Source organism: Megascapheus bottae, chromosome 10, assembly GCF_031878675.1.
Source record: "Megascapheus bottae isolate mThoBot1 chromosome 10, mThoBot2.hap1, whole genome shotgun sequence".
NCBI lineage: Eukaryota > Metazoa > Chordata > Mammalia > Rodentia > Geomyidae > Megascapheus > Megascapheus bottae.
In genome coordinates this window covers 37,209,666-37,231,617 of record NC_143518.1, presented here as the reverse complement: position 1 = coordinate 37,231,617, position 21,952 = coordinate 37,209,666, and the positions used below count along the sequence as shown (strand labels likewise).

The following is a 21,952-nucleotide window of genomic DNA, read 5'->3' as shown; positions in this document are numbered from 1 at the left end:
TCTATGTATGTGGTACCGAGGAATCAAACATGGGTCTTCATGCATGCTAGGCAAGCACTCTACCACTAGGCCAAACTCCTGGCCCTAAGCTTGTTGGTTTTTTTTTTTTTTTTTTTGGCAGTCCTGGGCTTGAGCTCAGGGCCTGAGTACTGTCCTTGGTCTTTCTCAAAGCCAGAGCTCTACCACTTGAGCCTCAGCACCACTTTTGGCTTTTTTCTATGTATGTGGTACCAAGGAATCAAACTCAGGTCTTCATGAATGCTAGGCAAGCACTCTACCACTGGACCAAACTCCTGGACCTCCTTTGAAATTTTATCTTATTTCTCTGTGTAAAGCAGCTTTAATGCTAGATGTCCCATCACTGGCTCCAGAAACGTAATGGCTTTTAAGCTAGAAAAGACTATATAAGGTCACACCTGCTGCTATTCCTTCCATCTAGGTCAGAGGCCAGATATGCAACAGCCAAGATGGGAGGCAAGCAGGGCTGAGAAAAATATTTATGCTTTATTTGAATAGGTCTAACCATGTTCCAAATTTTGATAATAGTAACTTATTATCCAGTGGGGAAAAATAAGATTACTGGATTATATACAATTAGTAAAGCAGTAATTAAGAAGAATTTGGAGGCCAAGTGCTGGTAACTCATGCTTGTAATCCTAGTTACTCAGGTGGCTAAGATGAGGTTAGTAGTTCAAAGCCAGCCTGGGCAGGAAAGCCCATAAGGCTCTATCTGCAATTGGTTTGCAAAAAGCTAGAAGTGTAGCAGTTGCTGAGTGGGAGAGTGCTAGACTTAAGCATATAAGCTCAGGAACAGCATTCAGGATCTGAGTTCAAGTCCTAAGACAAGAAGAAAAAGAAGGAAGAGAAGGAGGAAAAGGAGAAGAGACTGAATCTTCAAGATGCTCATAAACTATTCTAAAGTTTCATAGCATTAAAGATAGTAGTAACCCATCTGTACAACACCCTAATAATAACAATAAAATTGGATTTTAAAAATATTGATAGCCTGTCTTTTAAAAAAGAATTGTAAACTATGTAAGGTTTCTCCTTTAGGAATGGACCAGATTCAGGGTTTCTGATGATAAAGAGATGCTCAAAGATCATATTTTTTAAATCTTTTCAGGTACTTGATTTTTTTTCAGTAGTTTTGACCACTATGCAGTTCTAAATGGCTTATATTCTTAATTTATATTCAGGAAGCACAAGAAAAATCTACAGCTGGAATGATTTGTGAAAAGCATAAAAAATATTTTGTAAAATTTCCCCACGATGATCAATTAAATCTGGTAAGTTGCATTCATCTGATCAAAATAAAATTCCTGCAAAGCATATCTAGCTGTTTCAAGTATATTAAGGAAAAAAATGAAGCAACAACTACATTCCAATTTGGCTTTTCAATATAGGACTCAAGATTCTCGTCATCTAAAAAAAGATAGTTATGGAAGAGTATTTGCAAATAGCTTGAAATACACAGTCATTTAGAAACATAAGTCAGAGTAGAGCTATCTTGCTATAACATGAAATACAAGGTACTTCCAATAGCTTAAGTGACTTTAAAAAGTATATCCTTGGCCCTCTTGCAGTAAATGATTCAATACTTTGGGGTTGGGCCCAGGAGCAAGGATTTCAATCATCCTATGGCCTCAGTAATTATACACATAGAACACAGACTATACTTGGAAAAATTGTGAGTAATCTAGTATGTGGATAAAATAGTATGAACTGCCGAGCAGGGTAGCTCAGGCCTGTAATCCTACCTAATCAGGAGGCTGAGATCTGGAGATGGAGGTTAAAAGCCATCTCTGGCACTAAAGTCCGTAAGACTCTTATCCTCAATTAACCACTAGAAAACCAGAAGTGGTGCTGTGGCTCAAGGGTAAGGCGGCGGCCTTGAGCTGAAGAGATCAGGGACAGCACCCAGGCCTAGAGTACAAGCCCCACAACTGGGGGTGGAGGGTGGGGGCGGGGAGGAGGGAGTATGAACTACTTTATTACTTGGGTGATTTCAATGCCAATCAAATGAAGTCTCTTCCACTTTCCTTCCCCAAACACAAACACATGCATAAGAACTCTAAAGCTCTAAAGCCTACATTTTATTGCAAGTTTTTTGTTTTTTGTTTTTTTTTTCCCCTTTTCATTTCTCTCTGGGTCTAACTCTACTCAGCCTAAGTAGAGGGGAAAAAGTTAAGGGGAGCTGAATCCACACTTCATTGGAGGGGATCCCAGACTTTCTGTATCTAATAGACCACAGAGGCAAAGTACAAGTTATTGGCAGTCTCACTAGCTCTGTCTCATCCTAGTCCAGGAATCCTGAAAAACAAGGAAAGCAAAGAATAAAACTATAATTTCAAGCTTTACCCTAGGATATGAAAAACAAATGTCTCACGGATAAAAATTAGTATCCAAATATAGGAAGTCATAACTATTTGCATTCTTATATGACCCATACCTTTTGTTTGGTCATATATTTGAAATTCTCTTTAGTTTTCCTATAAACATATCCTGTCTTTTCCCATAAAATATACTTCAAGTATATTTTCCTTTCTCCTCTTATTCCTAGAGTAAAATGCCAGCCTGAGCCCTGTCCTTTCCCATATTCTACATGGCAAGCCTATGATGATGCATGTCTCTGGCCTTATCTCATTTACTACACTGTAACTCATCCCTTTTAGGAATATCTGCTTTAAACTCTCCTGCAACTGTTTTCCCTCCCAATTGTCATCTTTGTGAGATCACTAACAATGATTGTATAACTTGGCATATGACTACTGTTCACAGCTCTGCTGTACATAGCCCATCACATAATGGATTTATCCATGAAAGTGCATTCCCACTCTTGACACTTTTCTCACCAAATTCCTACTCTGCTGATCTGTGTTTCATTTTCGTATTTCAGACTATCCCTGAAATCATCTAATGTGATAAGAAGGGAAATGACTATGCCCCCAATTCCAAACTACCCAAATAAATTTCCAGATATTTCATCTGACATAATGTCCAAAAAACTTAATATATACTTCGGTAATATATTCCTTGAATCAACTGATTGCAAATATATTGTAAGACTATTTAGACCCGTGTGCCTAGGTCAAATGTAAACCTATAAGAAAGTGACCATGTGTACCCTGAACCCTTAGTCAGGTAATGTAAGGGAAAGTAGGAAAGAAGAGAGCCTATGATTCCTCCATGACAACATAAACCTAGTACAAGGCATTCTCTTTGATGGCAATTAGGCATCTGCCTGATGACCTAGGGATGTTCAATGCATTGTCCACTTTCCAACTGAGGAGGCAGCTATGAAATGGCTCAGCATTTCATAATTTCTCCAAACATCTGTGGGGACTAGCCCTAGAGCAGTTCCTTCCTGCTCTTTGGGGCTCCCCAAAGCACACACTCTCCAGGTCTAGCAGTTTCAACAATCAATGTGCCTTCAAAGAACCTGCAGACAGGAGGAATGTAGCACTCACCAGGTCGTACAGACTGTACCAGAACAATGCGATCCCCACTGACTGTGAAGCCAAAGCCATGCTGGTCTTTTTGGATGATGACACAGCGCTGAACAAGACCTGGTGAGAAGAAGAGGAGGATTGGGCCGGCAGCCTCACTGGAAGGTTAGTACATACAAGCCATGGCCAACCCAGGAAAGTTCTATTGTGTTTCTTCCTCAAGAAGCCATCCCAGACTAATCCAATTCCCCAGACTCATCTTTTCCAATCGCATGATTTCAATCACCTGCTATAACCTCAGTGACTGTTACAAACCTACAATCTACTTTGTATTCCATAGGAGAAATGATCCTTCTGAGTCGCTGAAATCACTCCCCTCGGTTTATCTGGTTTATATTGATTGAGGTAGGAACAAGGCCAAATCTAGTTACCCTCGGGAAGACTAATATTACAGATAAACAGCTCAACTGGACTAAATGGACATTTTATATTATTACACCACCCAATGGATGAAGCAGGTGGGACACAAATGCTTGCTGACTGTGCAAAGCTGGGGAACTCATGCAACTCAGGGTTGGTCCCTTGCCAAATTTAGGGAAGGATAAATGGGAGCAGCCCCTTTCATCCACATAAATACTCATATGTAAACTTTCTTTTTAAAAACTGTACAAAGTAGGGCTGGGATATAGCTCAGTGGCAAAGCTCTTGCTTAGCAAGTGCAACATCCTGGGTTCAATCCCCAGTACCAAAAAAAGAAAAGACCAAAAAAAAAAAGTTAAAACAAACAAAACAAAGTAGTTTTACTATGATATCTGCATATATGTATACTCCAATCAAATACGCCCTCTATTACTTTCTTACCTTCCCTTTCTTTTTTTTTTAAACAGTTTTAACATCTTTCCTTTATTCTATTTCCATACATGTATGGAGATGTTTCAATCATATTCACCTCTTTCCACTTCACCATCTGCTTTTACTCCTCCCACTGGTTCCTATCCCAAACTAGTCCCTCTGTTTTTAAACACCCATATCAATGTTTTTGGGTGTTTATTTGTTTGGTTTTGTCAGTCCTGGGCCTTAAACTCCGGGCCTGAGCACTGTCCTTGCGCATTCTCAAGGCTAGAGCCCTACCACTTGAGCCACGGCACTATTTCCAGCTTTTTTCTATATATGTCGTACCGAGGAATCGAACCTGGGTCTTTGTGCATGCTAAGCTAGCACTCTTACCAGTAGACCAAACTCCCAGCCCTCAACATTTTGTTTTAAGGTCCAGATTCTGTATATAAGCAAAATCACTTTTTCACTTAACACGATGATTTTCAGTTCCATCAATTTTCCTAAAAATTCTTTTTTTTTTTTTTATCAGTCGTGGGACTTGAACTCTAGACCTGGGTGTTGTCCCTGAGTTTTTCAGCTCAAGGCTATGGCTCTACCCTTTGAGTCACAGTGCCACTTCCTATTTTCTGGCAGTTAGTTGGAGATAAGAGTCTCAAGGACTTTAGTGCCCTGGCTGGCTCTGAACTGCTAAACAACCATCCTGAGATCTTAGCCTCCTGAATAGCTAGGAGTACAGACATGACACACTGCGCCTGGCTTACCTAACTTAATTCTTCAGGACTAATATTCTATGTGCCACTTTTTTTTTTTTTTTGGCCAGTTCTGGGCTTGAACGCAGGGTCTGAGCACTGTCCTTGGACTTTCTCAAGACTTGAGCCTCAGCACCACTTCTGGCTTTTTTCTTGTATGTGGTACCAAGGAATTGAACTCAGGTCTTCGTGCATGCTAGGCAAGCACTCTACCACTAGGCCAAACTCTCAGCCTTATATGCCACATTTTCTTCATTCACTCATCAGTTTATGAATACCTAAGGCTAATTCTATAGTTTGGCTTTGTGAATAGCTTACTATAGATACGAGTATGGTTATATGATTCTACTATATGCTGAATTAGGAATGGTATAATAGCAGTGTCAAAATTTTTTTCTTTTTAAACCTCTATAGTGATTTCCATAGTGGCAGCACTAACTTACATTTCCACAACAGTATATAAAGATTCCTTTCTCCTCCTGCATCTCCCCCCCACCCCTATTTTTGATGGTCATGGGGCTTGAATTTTGGGCCTGGGCACTGTCCCTGAGCTCTTCAGTGCAAGGCTAGTACTCCATCACTTTGAGCCATAACACCACTTCTGATTTTCTGATGGTTAACTGGAGATAGGAGTCTCATGGACTTTCCTGCCCAGTCTGGCTTTGAACTGACTGGCTTTGGTTCTCAGAATTCAGCTTCCCGAGTACTATAGGGGTGAGCCTATGACCAGATGTTGTGCTCCTGCATCTTGTCAACATTTGTTGTTTTTTTATTGTATTGGTGACTGCTATTCTGGCTGAGATGGAATTCTAATATAATTTTTTTTCAGTTTTTTTATTTTTCCTCAAGGTTAGAGCTCTATCACTTCAGGCATAGCACCACTTCCAGCCTATTCTGTGTATATGGTACCAAGGAATTAAACCTAGGTCTTCCTGCATACTAGGCAAGCACTATCACTAGGCCAAACTCCCAACCAATCAGTGTAATTTTTTTTTGCTCATATATAAAATTTAAGGAAAAAAAACAACCAAGGTTTTATCTACCAACTGTTTCCAGCCCTGTGGACGTTTGTCACCCACTGTACACAAGCAACTGTATACTGTAATGACTCAAAGCATGGACTCTAGCCGGGCATGGTGGCTCAGTCCTGTGATCCCAGCTACTCAGGAGGCTGAGATTTGAGGACTGCGGTTCAAAGCCAGCCCAGGTACTAAAGAACAAAAAACATGAGACTCTTATCTCCAATTAATCACTGGAAAACTGGAAGTAGAGTTGTGGCTCAGGGGTAGGGTGGTAGTCTTGAGCTGGAGAGCTCAGGGACAACACCCAGGCCAGAGTTCAAGCCCTATGACCCACAAAAAAAAAATAAATAAATAAAGGATTATTTCTAAGTCTTGACTCTGTCAACAAGTGCTGGGAGGTAGGCAAGTTTCCTAACTTTTCTGTGCCTCAGCTTCTTCATCAGTAAAATAAGGATAATAAAACCCACTTTCAAATTTGGTGTAAGGAGGCAGTTGATATGGGACTCATAACACAATGTCTAACACACATTATGTGCTCAATGTAAAGCTAAGGTGTTTTACTTTTGGGACAATGAATCTGATTGCACACCTCTATATTTACGCTGATGCCCAAGAAGGTAGTTTACCTGTTGTCTCAGAGATGTCAGAGGGCTGGCGATGGTGGGAAGGAGACTTGCGTTCAGATGTAGAATCTCCCAGAGAAGACAGGCTACTTAACCTGTAGAGTAAGAAAAGCACATCAGTGAGGTGGGCAAGGAGGAATCAGTATTAGGATCTACTGAAAAGGGTCCAGAGTCTTGGACAATGAGACACTGACCCGCCCACCTTGCAGTCTGCCTGAACTATGTAAGTACTTAGCTAAGTCTATGCTGCTGGCACTACCACTTATATGGAATCCTAGCATGGCAAAGAAAGTATGATTTCTTGAATACTCAGCAGGGTATGAAGGCAAATAGTCCTCAGAATCTGAGGACAAAGACACAACTGCAAGGAGATATGCACATACATCTGCTGGGTCTTACCAGGTTGCAATGGGGCTAATGGAACAGAATGGAGCAGCAGAGAAAATGAATGCAAGATAAAGTGAGGGAAAAAACAAGCAACTACAAAGTGAGTTGGTGTTAGGTGATGATATGCAAAAGGAGGGAAGGAAGGACACAGTGGGTCAGACATACAGAAGCTTCCATGAGCACAGCAAAACACTATAATGGCTGTAGCAGAAACATTTACTTATTGACTGAATGGTAGACTGCTGGTACTGGGGCTTGAACTTGGGGTCTTGGGCGCCTGCTTAGCTTTTATTCTCATAGCTGCATGCTACCACTTGAGCATTAATGGATTTGTCTGCCCAGGATAGCTTTAAATCTCAGCCTTCAGATCTCAGCCTCCTGAGAAGCTAAGATAATAAGTGTGAGCCACTGGTGCCCGCCTCAAACTCTTCATTTCAGTTTTATTTTTTGTCCCTCAAAATTCTGCCTTTCAAAAATAGCAGTCTCCAGGATAGCAACTGGGTATTTAATACTAACATATAGTGTAACTAGTGACCTGTACACTTTTTCTTTCTTCTGCTGCTTTTAAATAGCCCAAGCCTCTGAATATTTTATTAGTCTTCTGAGTACCATGAGAGAACAGGCATCTTCTCTATTTAGTGGTACTATATACTAACCCTATAATCAGCCCAGCTCTCATAGTTAGCCTGAGCTATCTTGCTTATAAAGTAGCAAAAGCTGGCTCTCAGTAGCTCACGTCTGTAATCCTAGCAACTCAGGAGGCTGAGATCTGAGGATCAAGGTTCAAAGCCAGCCTGAGCCTCTTATCGCCAATTAACCTTTAGAAAAGGGGAAGTGGGGCTTTGCTCAAGGGTAGGGTGGTAGCCTTGAGCTGAAGAGCTCAGGGACAAGTGCCCAGGTGAAGTTCAACCTTCATGACCCACCAAAAAAAAAAAAAAAAAGAGTAGTTAAGACCCCAAAACTTCAATGTATCACAGATCATCAAAATCAAAAAAGATCCACCGAGAGAGAGAGAGAGAGAGAGAGAGAGAGAGAGAGAGAGAGAGAGAGAGGGCCCTTAAATCACTGCTGTAGCTCTCCTTTTTAGAAAATTATACAAGTTGCCAGTTCCTGAATTGTGGCTGTTGTCTCTCAACAGGAAGCAATTCCTATCCTATTTCTTCTTCCTCCTCCTCCTTCTTTTCTTCCAGTAGTGGGGCTTGAACTCTGGGCCTAGTTGCTGTTCCTGAGTTCTTCAGCTCAAGGCTACCATTCTACCACTTGAGCCACAGCACCACTTGTAGCTTTTACTGTGTATGTGGTACGAAGGAATCGAAACCAGGGCTTCATGCATGCTAGTGTTTCTACCACTAAGCCAAACTCCTGACCCTCCTATTCTATTTCTAGCCATAGAAAATTATTTAAATAGATTATTCATGGAATCACCATGTGTAATGGCAAGGCACTGGAAATTATATGTGTATGTGCCTAGAAATTAATTTTAATATTAAGGAGCATCACGTGAGTTAGTATGAGTTTGCATCCTTATGATGCATCCTTATGATGATAAGGGCAAATTATTTATATTTTGTGAATCTTACCAGCCATCTATCGTAACAATTAATGGGATAGGAATGGAGCTGGGAATATGGCTTAAGAGGGAGAATGTCTATCTATCAGAAGCCAGACTCTAATTTCAAGTCCTAGCATACGTGCCGTGTGCACGCACACATGCTCATGTGCACAAACACACACATACAGAGTTATAATAAGGACCTAAGATTAAAACAATTGGTAAGTAACTGCAAAAACAAGAATCTGTTTTGCAATATAAAATGCATAACTTTTGAGTTATCTACTAAAGATGTCCCAGTTTATAGCTCTCCAGAAAGATCCATTGTTGACTATCACATTTAGTTCATATTATTTTTATCAACACATCCTCCATCAAACCTTCAAAAAAATTAGTATTTCAAGACAGAAGTGTAGATGAGATGTGGAAGGAGAGGCTGGGTGTGGTACACACTGCCTATAAGCCCATGTACTCAGAAGGATCTTGTTTAGAGGCTAATCCCAGGCAAAAGTGAGACGTGGGCGTGCTGGGAGTATGACTTAAGTGGTAGAGCACTTGCCTAACAAGTGTGAAGCTGAGTTTAAATCTTACTACAGAAAGAAAGGGGGAAAAAAGTATGCGGAGATCAGGAGACGTGGATATTAGTGCTGTCATTTAATAGCTGGGAAAGTAGAAAATATAATCAAAGCAAGTTCCAAGAAGATCCAAGATCTGATTAGGGATGGCGGAGGTGGGCAAAGTCCTGTGTTTGGGGATTGCCAAGGCTGCCCCATCAGGAGGGAAGGGAGTAAGCCATGACAGCAAGAGTAGGAATGTAGTCTAGACATCTGAGTTCTTGACCAACTCTGCCTTTTTGTATACTTTTGAAAAAAAAAAAGAAAATTATACATAATAAGCATTTAATGTTACAGGCATTCATTTAATCTTCACAACAACCTGGTGAGGTAACATTGCTATTTTCTTCCGCAGATGAGGGAAATGAGATTGAGGGAAGTGAAATAAATTGCCTAAGGTCACACAGATATTAAAGAGCAGAATCAGGATATGACCTCAAATGTGCTTACAATAACATCTTCTCTTCTTCCATGGCATTTTTTCATTTCTACATGCTATCCTTTCTTATTCTAACATGCATGATTTTTTCTTCCTCATCAATGTTCTTCAGTGTGTCATCTTTGTTTGCATTCAGGAAGTAACCAGGTAAAACTAAATTTGACCTGAAAAGATTCTCCTTACAGAATAAAACATAGCTGCTTTTTTCCTATGGGAACAGCAGCACACAGGCAGAGGGTACTGGAGTGATGATAGAAAGAACTGAGTGCAGAGAGCGGGAGCCTCAGGAGAGGGACAGTGAGAGTACATTTAAAGGGGCTCAGTTGGGTTCAGACTGGCCCTCTGACAATGCTTGTAAGAATGTGATCGCATCAAGTCTTCAGTCAACAGTCTCCAAATCTATATAAGGTTAAATAGATGGAGTTAGGAAACCCAGCATTGCTGGGCAGTGGTTGTTTATACCTGTAATCCTAACTACTTAAGAGGTTGAAATGTGATTATCACAGTTCAAAGCCAGCCCAAGCAAAAAAGCCTATGAAACTCTTATTTCTAATTTAAGCACCAAAAAAGCCAAAGTGGAGCTGTGACTCAAGAGGCAGAACACTAGTGTTAAGCACAAATGCTCAAAGACAGTGGCCAGGCCCAAACTTCAAACCCCAAGACTGACACCAAAAAACAAACAAAACAACAAAAAAAAACCATAAAGAATGAATATCCCAGCGTCAAAAACATAGGAGGGTTGGATATAAGGGGTCTCAACCTATGGCCTGAGATTTCTTTTCTTTTGTGATGGTACTGAGATTATGTGTGGGCCACTGAACAATCTACCATGTTCCCAGTCCTGGAAAAGGGTTTAAACGGTACAGGTAACTCTGGGTCTTTGCCACATCATGACCACTGTGTGATGCTGGCTGTGCTGTTGGACTTTTCTAAGTCTCAGCTTTCACAAGGACAAGGTGGGAGAACAAACTTTGCACTGAAGTAAATCCTAAATGATCCTAAAATTATTTTAACGGTATACTGTTTTCATCTAGTATTTTACTAAAAAGAAAACATTTTCCTGAAGGATATTGTTCTAGAGGGAATAACATCCTAAATATCCTAAATACTAACCTTTCAAAGCCCAGATTTCCTCAAATTAAGATGTACATTGCTTTATGCCTAATATAAATGGAATTAGTGCGACTCAATTTTTTGTTATAGCATGAATAAAGGATAGGCCGTAACACAGACAACTCAGAGTAATGACCAATCCATGATGTCATCATTTCACTCTAAAAAGCCTGGCCATCTGGCTAAGATTTACCTTTTCCCCTTTCCTAAATTCACACTAAAACTGGTAGAAAAGTACTGAGTTAGAGTTAGAAAATTAGTTTGTCATTTTAACTGCTGAGGGTAAACCATATGAGTAACTTGCAGAATCGGTATGAGATTACAGTAAAATGACTGCTTTTCTCTGCATTCCTCATTTTGCCTGTAGTCTTTATTTTATTGAGTTACTTGAATGCAAGTAGATATAAACAAAGTCACTGCAGAATGAGCCACCAATGGTGATGTGGGGGGAGGGAGGCTACCCCAAGCTACCCTCTCCATTTTCACTTGGAGACTTCAAGGTGTCCTGCCAGAAGTAGAATGTGGTAGAAGAGGTTCTTCCCCAGCAGGTAAGAGGTCTCCCTATAAATTATTCTAAAGATTGCCAATAACATCCCCTCCTGTAGAAAGCCATCCTCAATGAACTCTAATGCTATCACTCCTAATCTATACATTCTAGGGTAAGACTAGGACTTGTGCTAAAATCACATACCCTTGCTTCTACATTACTTTTAAAGGGAACTCATGCATTCTGTGTGTTCTAATACAAATGCCTACCCTCAAGGAGAGCTCTTCTATTTTGTGTTTCTTTGGCATTCAACACGGGGTTGTTGATATGGTTGAAGTATACAATCTCTTTAGTAGCCAGATCAGTTTTCATCAGCAAGGAATCTGTTACTTTTCTGATCCTTGCTCCATCCCTTAGATTTGACAGGAACAAGCCACTGTTAGTAGAATATATGCCTAGCTTGACAATACCAAGCAACAAATTCAGACATGTGCCTGCCTGATAGAAGGTGTGACATGGCAGGCCACAAACCAAAAGAATGATCAACTGGCCCTATGCAGGCACTTCAAGTCTGCAGATATAGATTATACACATAAAGAGGAAACCAGCTGCTGGGGGAGATCTAGGGCATTTTGAAGTAATGCAAGGGGTTTAGAGAAGTGGTTTCTTCCACTTCTGGCAAATGCTGCTGTTTCTACATATAGCCTTTCTTACTGAATGCTATTTTTGATATTGAAAGGAACAGTGAAATGAGTATTGAGAAAACAAAAATTATTGGTGCTAGAGGATGTGTTTATAACCACCCTGAAAGTTAGAAAGAATGACAAACATTTGTTCTATAGTATGTAATTTAACTTTATTTTGTTATCAGGTAACAAAAAATAAGCTGTACTAGGGGTTTGAAGTATAATCTTGGTTCTAAAATATGGTTGCATTGTATGTATGCTAGGAACTAATGGATAGAATAAGAGATATATCAACCGGACGGTCACTGTAATATAGCGATGTGGATATACAGTACTGATTTTCTGACGCACAAATCACTTTCTAATGAAGTTTTAATTATGTTCACAAGGAACTACCCTGAATTTGGAAAATGCCAATCAGTGAAACTTCACCTCTAGTAGACAAACCTGGACTGACTAGGAGAGAGATAAATGGCAACTGAACAAATCAATGTAGATCTTAAGTCTCCAACAGATGAAACACACAGCAAATATACATGTGTCACTTACTACAAAGACACATTTTGAGAAATGTGTTACTGAGCAATTTCAATGTTGTTCAAACACATATACACAAAGTACTTACACAATTGGTTATGACATCACTAGATGATAAAATCTTTGGAACCACACTGTGTATGTAGTCCATGGATTAGTGAATTGTTATGAGGTACATGACTGTATACTCAATGAAAGTTTGTTGAATGATGACCAACCTTGAAAGGTGAACTACTCCCAAACCTGAGGGCTCCAAATAGCTCACTTTGCCTTTCAGTCCAGTTTTTTTTTTAAGTTAAATTCAATTATTACCTTTGCCAATAAACTTTTCTAACCTGTTTAACTTCCTCAATGACCTTTTCAGTAACTAAATGTATTCCTACTGTGTTTGAGTCCATACTGAACCACTCAGCTCTTATTTTCAAATTATTTTATCCATAGTGATCATGTCTCCCAACTACTTAACTCCTTAAAAACAGAAATTATATCACATAGTTTGTTGATAAAGCTCACAATAACTACACAGTGTTGAATACAAATTTAATAAATATTGGAGACTGACTCACAAATCATCAATGATGGTAATAATGGTAAGAGCTAGAATATCTTTTTTGGGAGGAGAGGGAGCAGTTATGAGGCTTGTACTCGGCCTGGGCATTGTCTCTGAACTTTTTCACTCAGGGCTAGTAACCTACCATTTTGAGCCACAGCAGCACTGCTGGTTTTCTAGAAGTTAATTGGAGATAAGAATCTCATAGACTTTCCTGCCCACGATGGCTTTGAACTGTGATCCTCAGATCTCAGCCTCCTGAGTAGATAGGATTACAGATGTGAGCCAACAGTGCCCAGCTAGAATGTCTTTAAAGAGGAATAAATCAGGGCCAGGAGTTTGGCCTAGTGGTAGAGTGCTTGCCTAGCATGCACAGAGATCCGGGTCCAATTCCTCAGCACCACATACACAGAAAAAAAAAGGTGGAAGTGGTGCTGTGGCTCAAGGGTAGCGCTCTAGCCTTGAGAAAAGTCCAATGACAGTGCTCAAGCCCCACAACTGGCCAAAAAAACAAAAAACAAAAAAACAAAAACCCACTAAATTATACTTCATTTATTTTTATTACTGAATTCTATTATTTTTAAGGCTATGCAATAGTTATAATCTTAAAGGTTCTAAGCAATAAAGTGAAGAGTTTTAATGTAAAAAAAAAAAGAGGAATAAATCAGTATGATTATGAGCACAGGCTCCTGAGTTCTCCTCCCAGGTGCAAATATCCCAGCTATTTATTAATTATATAATCTCAGGCAGAATATTTAACATCTTGCCTCAGCTTCCTCATTCACAAATGGGGGCAATAACAGTAGCCACTTTGGGGATTATAGAACTGAGGTATTTAAAGCAAAAGAACATGCTCTGGTCAGGGGCTGATAATAATAGCTCAACACATTTTAGCCATTTTTATCTAGCTAACTCTTCTAACAACTCCATAGCTATTTATGTTGCCATTTTATAGATGAGGAAACTGGGCTATGTGAAAGACTGAGTGACTTGCTTGATTTCATGCATCCAATAAGATGGAGGCGGTGGTATGTAAACTGATGCAGTTCCACTAACGCTTGCAGAGGTAGAGAAAACCTTCGCTATCCATTTTATTTACGACATATCTGTCTTCAGCTGACTTCAGTGTTTGGAAACCTCAGACCTCAGATTCAGTATTCAGAAGGCAATATTAGCTGGCACCGATGGCTCATCTCTGTAATCCTAGCTACTCGGGAGGTAAATCTGAGGATCGCAGCCCAAAGCCAACCTGGGGACGAAAGTTTGTGAGACTCTTATCTCCAATTCACCACCAGAAAACTAGAAGTGACACCATGGCTCAAAGTAGTAGACTACTAGCCTTGAGCTAAAGAGCTCAGGGACAGTGCCCAGGCCTCCCCTCCCCCCAAAAAAGGGCAGGTATTTTATTTATCTGTGTTAATTTAGATTCTGGCCTGGTAAAGTGGTAGATACCTGTAATCCTGCAGAGGCCAGTCTGAGCTACGTAGTAAAAATTTGTCTAAAAACAAATAAAAGAGCTACAGATACTCAGTGGTATGCACAAGGCAAGCACAAAGCCTTGGGCTCAGTCTTCTGCAAATATCCTCTACTACCAATTCGGATTCTGCTAATATTTACTGGGTATCTGCTGGGAGACAAGTGATAGACTGAGGATAGTGTGAGCCTCTGAAAAAACCTACTTTATGAATTAGGAAACTTAGTTGGGGCCAGGAGTTTGGCCCAGTGGTTAAAGTGCTTGCCTAGCATGTGTGAAGACCCGGGTTCGATTCCTCGGTACCACATACATAGAAAAAAGCCAGAAGTGGTGCTGAGGCTCAAGTGGTAGAGCTCTAGCCTTGAGAAAGTCCAAGGACAGTGCTCAGGCCCTGAGCTCAAGCCCAGGACTGGCAAAATAAATAAATAAATAAATGAATTAGGAAACTTAGGTTCAGAGACTATAAAGTACTTGCCTGACTGAGATCCAAAAGTTGATGGGATCTATAACTAAGACTGACTCAGATACCCTGACTCCAAATCCAATGAGTAGCCAATCCTCATGGCTCTGATTGCTTCCTGGCACAAGGTAAAACACAGTACACAGTAAATTATACATGTGCTGGACAAATAGATGAACAGGTTTTGGCGTAATTTTTTTTTTTTTTGGTCAGTCATGAGACTTCAACTCTGGGTCTGGGCATTGTTCCTGAGCTCTTCAGCTCAAGGATACCACCCTACCCTTTAAGCTACAGCACTACTTCCAGTTTTCTGGTGGTTAACTGGAGATAAGAGTCTCATGGACTTTAGTGCCTGGTCTTGGCATAAAAATTTTTAATGTTGACGCTTAGTTGCTTTCAACTTCATATGAAGCAAAGGTAACTTTTCACTGAAATGAATAAACGGTAGAATTTATTAAAGTTTATCACATAGTAAATGCTCAGAATGTTTACTAGTATCACCAGGAGATGTGCATTTAAGTTTTTCCCCTTAAATTAGTCTAACATTTTCCTACCTATTATTTAGAAACATCCCTGTAAGACAGATTGATGGAGAAAGAGACTAAGTCCCTTGCCCAGGGGTAGGGATGGAGCTATCTCCTAACTTTTTAGCATACAGTTCAACTAATCCTGCTATTTCTGCCTCTCTGAATTTTTCAAAATTGTCTAGAATTTCAGAGTATACAACCTCTCATTCAGTTCCGAAGGAAAGAAAGCCTTTAGTCCTAAGGCTCTTAATTGCCCCTTTTGAGCTTTCGAGATTTACCCTGCCCCCTACCAAAACGAGAGCTGGGCAAGCTACTCCAAATGGAAAATTCAACTCCATCCCAGGCGGAAACCCCAAATCTCTGCTGTTCCAGCAGATTTCCAGGACGTGCTGGCTCCCAGAAACCACAATTACAGGCAAGCTCAAGGCAGAGGAGTAATTAGGCCCATACCATCAGCTCAGCAGTCTCTTAGCCTGTCCCTCCAGGGCTGACTCCATCTCTCTACTGTTCCCATCCCCCAACACAAACCGCATCACAACTACTGCACAGTAGCAACATGCAATGGGAATTTCCATCCTTTCTGTCTTACAGCTTCATGTCCAGGAAACTGAAAAAGGGTGTGGTGAGGAAAGAAGCTATCTCATGGATACAACCAATGTTGAATGGCAGCAAGAACTGAAATATTTTCACAGAAAGAGAAGTTCTTGCAGGGGCGGGGAAGAGTGTGAGTGGGGAGTTCTTGTCCAGCTGCTTCTCTATGCTGTCCCTTACTTACACTGCCCAAAAATGACATGGGAAGGAGTTCTGTGGTGTGAATCCCAAATGTGAAATAAAAAGATCTTGTGAATAATAAAAAAACAGCAATCTCAATCTTACTAGAAAGCAAATGATCTTGAATAAAACTAGGATATAGAAAAAATTACGTTTAGAAGAACAAAGAAATTTTATCTATAAGAGAGTCCTGGAAGAAATCTGCCTTTCCCAAACTCAGGCTCTTCACTTGGCTCATAGGAAGGAACACTAGGCCTTGCCTTCATTTCCAAATATATTGCTCTTCTATTGATGAGATGGATGTCTCTATTATTTCAAACTTTAGAACACTGATACTTCACATAGTACTTTTGCTCTTCTTTCAATGTTTCTGCTCATTTCTTGGGTCAAGTGGACTTTTTCAGTGTAGCATGACAATTGCCTCAAGTAATCATTAAAAAAAGAGAAAGCTAGCCAGGCACTGGTAGCTCACACCTATAATCCTAGCTACTCAGGAGGCTGAGATCTGAGGATCACAGTTCAAAGCGAGCTCATTGTCCATGAGACAATTAGCTCCAATTAACTACCAGAAAACTGGTAGTGCTATAACTCAAAAGTGCTAGAGCACTAGCCTTGAGCAGAAAAGCTCAGGGACAGTGCCTAGGCCCAAGTTCAAAACCCACAACCAGACTGGACGTGGTGGTTCACACCTATAATCCTAGCTACTCAGGAGACTAAGATCTGAGGATGGTGGTTCAAAGGCAGCTTGGGCGCTAAAGTCCGTGAGACTCTTATCTCCAGAAAACCAGAAGTGGTGCTTGTGGCTCAAGGGGTAGGGTGGTAGCCTTGAGCTGAAGAGCTCAGAAACCATGCCCAGGCCCAAAGTTCAAGTCCCACAACCAGGAAAAAAAAAAAAAGACCCACCAACAGAGAGAGAGAGAAAGAGAGAGAAAAAGAGAGTGCTGCCAGGAGATGGTGGCTCATGTCTATAATACCATCCACTCAAGAAGCAAAGATCTGAAGATCATGGTTGGAAAACAGCCTGGGTAGGAAAGTCCTTGAGACTCTTTATCTCTAATTAACAACAACAACAACAACAACAAATACCAAAAGTAGAACTGTGACTCAAGTAGCAGAGTGCTATTCGTGAGCATAAAAGCCCAGGAACAGTGCCCAGGCCCAGAGTTCAAACTCCAGGACTGGCAAAAAAAAAGATAAAGCTGCTACTTATTGCTTTCAGCATTCTAGGATGTGTACTATTTCTACCTATCCTAGCTTAATTATGTTAATGTCCTTGAATAGTCAGAAGATAAGGATGAAGGGCCAGTAGTGTGGCCCAGTGGTAGAATGCTTGCCTAGCATGCACGAAGCCCTGGGTTTGATTTCTTAGTACACAGAAAAAGCTGGAAGTGGTGTTGTGGCTCTGGTGGTCTTGAGTAAAAGAAGGTCAGGGACAGTGCCCAGGCCCTGAGTTTAAGTCCCAGGACTGGGGAGGGAAAAAAAAAGGTAAAGATGGAGTAGCATCCCAAATAGAAATTGGATATCTTTGTTAAACAGTGATGGTTCAGAAGCCAGAGCTGAAGGCTCTCAGTATAGTTTCTTAAAGCCATTCCAGAGCTTCCCTACATGCCCTGAATTGTGGTTTACAAAACAAGAGAAAAGCTCCAAAGCTGATACTGACCCAATTTCATCAAATCTTTATTTGAACACATTAACAACACAAAGCCTTCCTTAATTTAGCCTCTCCAGACGGACCTCTCCCCTACAGTAGCAAAACCTTGGTCCTCATAAATGTACTCTGCACTACTGCTTAGTTTCTTACAACATAATCAAGGTAGAAAAACAGATAATACATGCCTATTCAAACCCTTGATTTCAAGTTATATCTAGCATGACCAAAAATATAAAGTTGCCTAGAATTCATCTCAAAAGTCCTATTTATTTGTATGTTTAAAAAAGACTTGTTTGCCAGGCGCCGGTGGCTCACACCTGTAATTCTAGCTACTCGGGGGGCTGAGATCTGAGGATCAAGGTTCAAAGCCAGCCCAGGCCCTAAAGTACCTGAGACTCTTATCTCCAATTAACCTCTAGAAAACAAGAAGTGGGGCTTGGTTCAAGGGTAGGGCAGAGGCCTTGAGCTGAAGGGCTCAGGGACATTGCCCAGGCTGAGTTCAAGCCCCATGACCCACCAAAAAAATAAATAAATAAAAATAAAATAAAAAAGACTTGTTTTAAGCTGGGCACAGTGGCTCACTCCTGTAATCCTAGCTACTCAGGAGGCTGAGATCTAAGAATCAGGGTTCAAAGCCAAAGCCAAAGCCAGCCTGGGTACTAAAGTCCATGAGACTAATCTCTAATTAACCACTAGAAAAGGGGAAGTGGCACTGTGGCTCAAGGGGTAAGGAAGAAGACTTGAGCTGAAGGGCTCAGGGATAGTGCCCAGGCCCAGAGTTTAATCCCCATGAAGAAAGAAAGAAAGAAAGAGAGAAAGAGATAGGGGGGAGGAGGAAGGAAGGAAGGAAGGAAGGAAGGAAGGAAGGAAGGAAGGAAGGAAGGAAGGAAGGAAGACAGGCAGGCAGGCAGGCAGGCAGGCAGGCAGGCAGACAGACTTGTTTTGACACTTTTTTTTTAACATATTAAATCAATATAATCTAACCAGGCTATAAACTCCTAAAAGGAACAGACTACATCTGTAAAAGACTACATATTCTACTTTTGAAGTACCTTTTGTATTCTCTCCTCCTCTGCTGGCTAGCTAGATGAAGTAAGTATGTTCTTGTACACACACATGTACACACACACACACACACACACACACACTCACACCATACACAACAGCCACATAAAATATAGGACTTTTATCATGTGGAAGTTGCTCCCACCAGCAATCCTAGCTACTTGGAAGGCTGACATCTGAGGATTATGGTTCAAAGCCATCTGGGCATGAAAGCTCCTGAAACTCTTTATCTTCAGTTAACCACCAAAAAGCCAGAAGTGGTGCTGTGGTTCAAGTGGTAGAGCACTAACCTTGACCATAAAGGCTAAGGAACCACACCCAGAATTCAAGTTCCACAATTTTAAATACACACACACACACACACACACATACACACACACACACACACACACACACACACAATCTTTATTTAACCTGCTGTTTGGCAAACAAGATGACAAATGGCTCTGGCACCACATAGCTAAAGAGAAACTGGAGATATTCAAGATGGAATACACAATGAGTTAAGAAACGGAGCAAGAAAGTCAATTAGATGATTGCAAGAGTCATTTCAAGCTTGAAATTTCTGATCTGAAAGCTGAAGGAAGAAAGAAGCCAGGAAACATTCTATCAAAAGCACTATAATCACCAGGTAGAAATGAGAAGCATCTTTTTTTCTGTCTCTTTAGGGATTAGGAAAAACAGGTTCTGAGGGTAAAAAATTGAATCCTTTCCAGTCTTTGTACTTCCTGACAAAGAAGAATGCTCTGGATGCAGATTTAACACTTTGCTTTCTTGGTAACCATAGGCAAAGTCAGGAGATTCTGAAGTTCTGGACTCTGGGACAGAGCCTACTTCAGAAAGGCAGGGAGATGGCTGCAGTGACTGATGAAAAGTTTTATCATGTCCTAGCAGCTCCTTTAATTATTTGACTGATATGTAATGTGACTCCCATTATCCATTCAATATATGTATGCCAAGGGATCTGTACCATAGACTGAATGAAGATAAGGCTCTTACAGGGGCCAGGTTGGCCAAGATTAGCAGTCCTTTAAATCCTGACTTGGGTCAGAATTTCTTTCCTAGATGTTTTGTATCAACAGGCAACTAAGAATCAGGAAAAATAGCAGAGATGCCAACACATGACTTATTCTATGGATAAATGAACAGAGATCTTGCCTGTGCTACCCTTGTTCTGTACATGTTACAATGTAGATAAAAATAGCATAGAATGGAGGAAAAATATAGGGAGAAGGGATGAGTTAAGGATGAGAGCTGAAAACACACAGTGAAGAAGGGGAGAAATATGGAATTTACAAAAGAAAGAGATGACTAATGGCAAGAGAATGAGAATAACAATTTGGTTACAAGACTACATGGAAAGATGTGATGAAACAAGAACTAGGCAAAAGAGAATAAACATCAAAAAAGGCAGAGAAGGGTGCTGCAAAACAATTTAAGAATACTAACTTAGGAGTTGATATAACTCTTAAGCCAGTCAGACGCTCAGACTCTGGCACCAGGGGTATTAAATGGAACTTCTTATTACAGTTCTTAGGTTAAGATTTATATAAGGGCTGTGAAATCATTAATTAGTGCAGAGTGTCTGGCACAACACAGGATAATGGACTGGTGAGGAGGGGAGTTACTGCAGGAGGAAGTGGGTAGTCAGCATCTAGGAGCAAGAACTAAGTGCATGTAAGATTTTGGATTAAGGTGTTTTCCCTTTTACCATTTCTAATCTGGCAAGCAGAATTTAACACAATTTCTCCTCCTTCACTCAAATACTACTTGAAATGATATTTTCTTTGATCAACTAAAATTGCAATCCACACAGGGCCTGAGACTCTAACTCCAACTAACCTCTAGAAAATGGGAAGTGGGGCTTAGCTCAAAGGTAGGGTGATAGCCTTCAGCTGAAGAGCTCAGGGACTGCGTCCCAATACCAGGTCAGGGAGTTCAAGCCCCATGACCCACAAAAAAAAAAAAAAAAAAGTAAAGCTGTGGCTCAGAGTGGAGTCCTACCCTTGAGTGAAAAAGTTCAAGACTATGCCCTTGTATTTAGTTCAATCTCTATGACCAACTAAAGCAAGAAAAAAGAAAAAAATTACATTACTCAAACTAGGAAATAATGCAAATCTACTTTGCACAGAACTGCAAATGTTAAGAGCTAGAGTATCTTAATATCTTCATTCCACAAACAAGGAAAGGGAAGAACAAAGCCTTTCATAGTATGTGGAAGCCCTAACCCTCAAATGACAGTGTTTGAAGATGGGGCTTCCTAGAGATTAATTATAGTTAGGTGAGGTCACGAGAGGGGGACCCACATGATGTAATTAGTGCCCTTAGAAGAAGAGATGCTAGAGATGCTAGAAATGTGAACACTCGGTAAGAAGGCAACCATCTGCAGGTCAAGGAAAGAGCCTTGTCAAAATTTAACCGTGTTGCACACTCATCTTAAGATCTCCAGCTTCTAAAACCTGAGAAATAAATGTCTTGTTTTAGCTCAGTCTATAATATTTCTATAAAAGCCCAAGCTGAGGGCTGGGAGTTTGGCCTAGCAATAGAGTGTTTAACTAACATGCATGAAGACCCAGGTTCAATTCCTTGGTACCACATACATAGAAAAAGCTGGAAGTGGTGCTGTGGCTCAAGTGGCAGAGTGTTAGCCTTGAGAAAGCCCAAGGACAAAGCATAGGCCCTGAGTTCAAGCCCCATGCCTGGCAAAAAAAGAAGACGACGACCACGAGGAGGAGGAGGAAGAGGAGTAGGAGGAGGAGGAGGAGGAGGAGGAGGAGGAGGAGGAGGAGGAGGAGGAGGAGGCGGCGGCGGCGGAGGCGGTCGCCGCTGCCTTCCAAGCCAACTAGGTTAGCCTTGCAGGTCCCCTAGGAGTGACTGACAGAGTAATAATTAGATTCCAGGGCTCAGTCTTAAGGCTAAACCAAAGCCTTGGACATGTTTGTATATTGGAACATCCAGATTC

The 21,952-nt window shown here is 40.8% G+C and overlaps 1 protein-coding gene across 1 annotated transcript in view; it reads right to left on the bottom strand.

Moving 5' to 3' along the window:
- Arhgef11 (Rho guanine nucleotide exchange factor 11) overlaps positions 1-21,952 on the bottom strand; it is a 96,537-nt gene that overhangs the window by 41,768 nt on the left and 32,817 nt on the right. Inside the window, exons 2-3 of the mRNA XM_090340698.1 lie at positions 6,681-6,772; positions 3,468-3,566 (exon numbers count right to left, since the gene is read on the bottom strand). Of these exons, the coding sequence (XP_090196824.1) occupies positions 3,468-3,566; positions 6,681-6,772 (191 nt within the window). The remainder of the gene's footprint in view (positions 1-3,467; positions 3,567-6,680; positions 6,773-21,952) is intronic.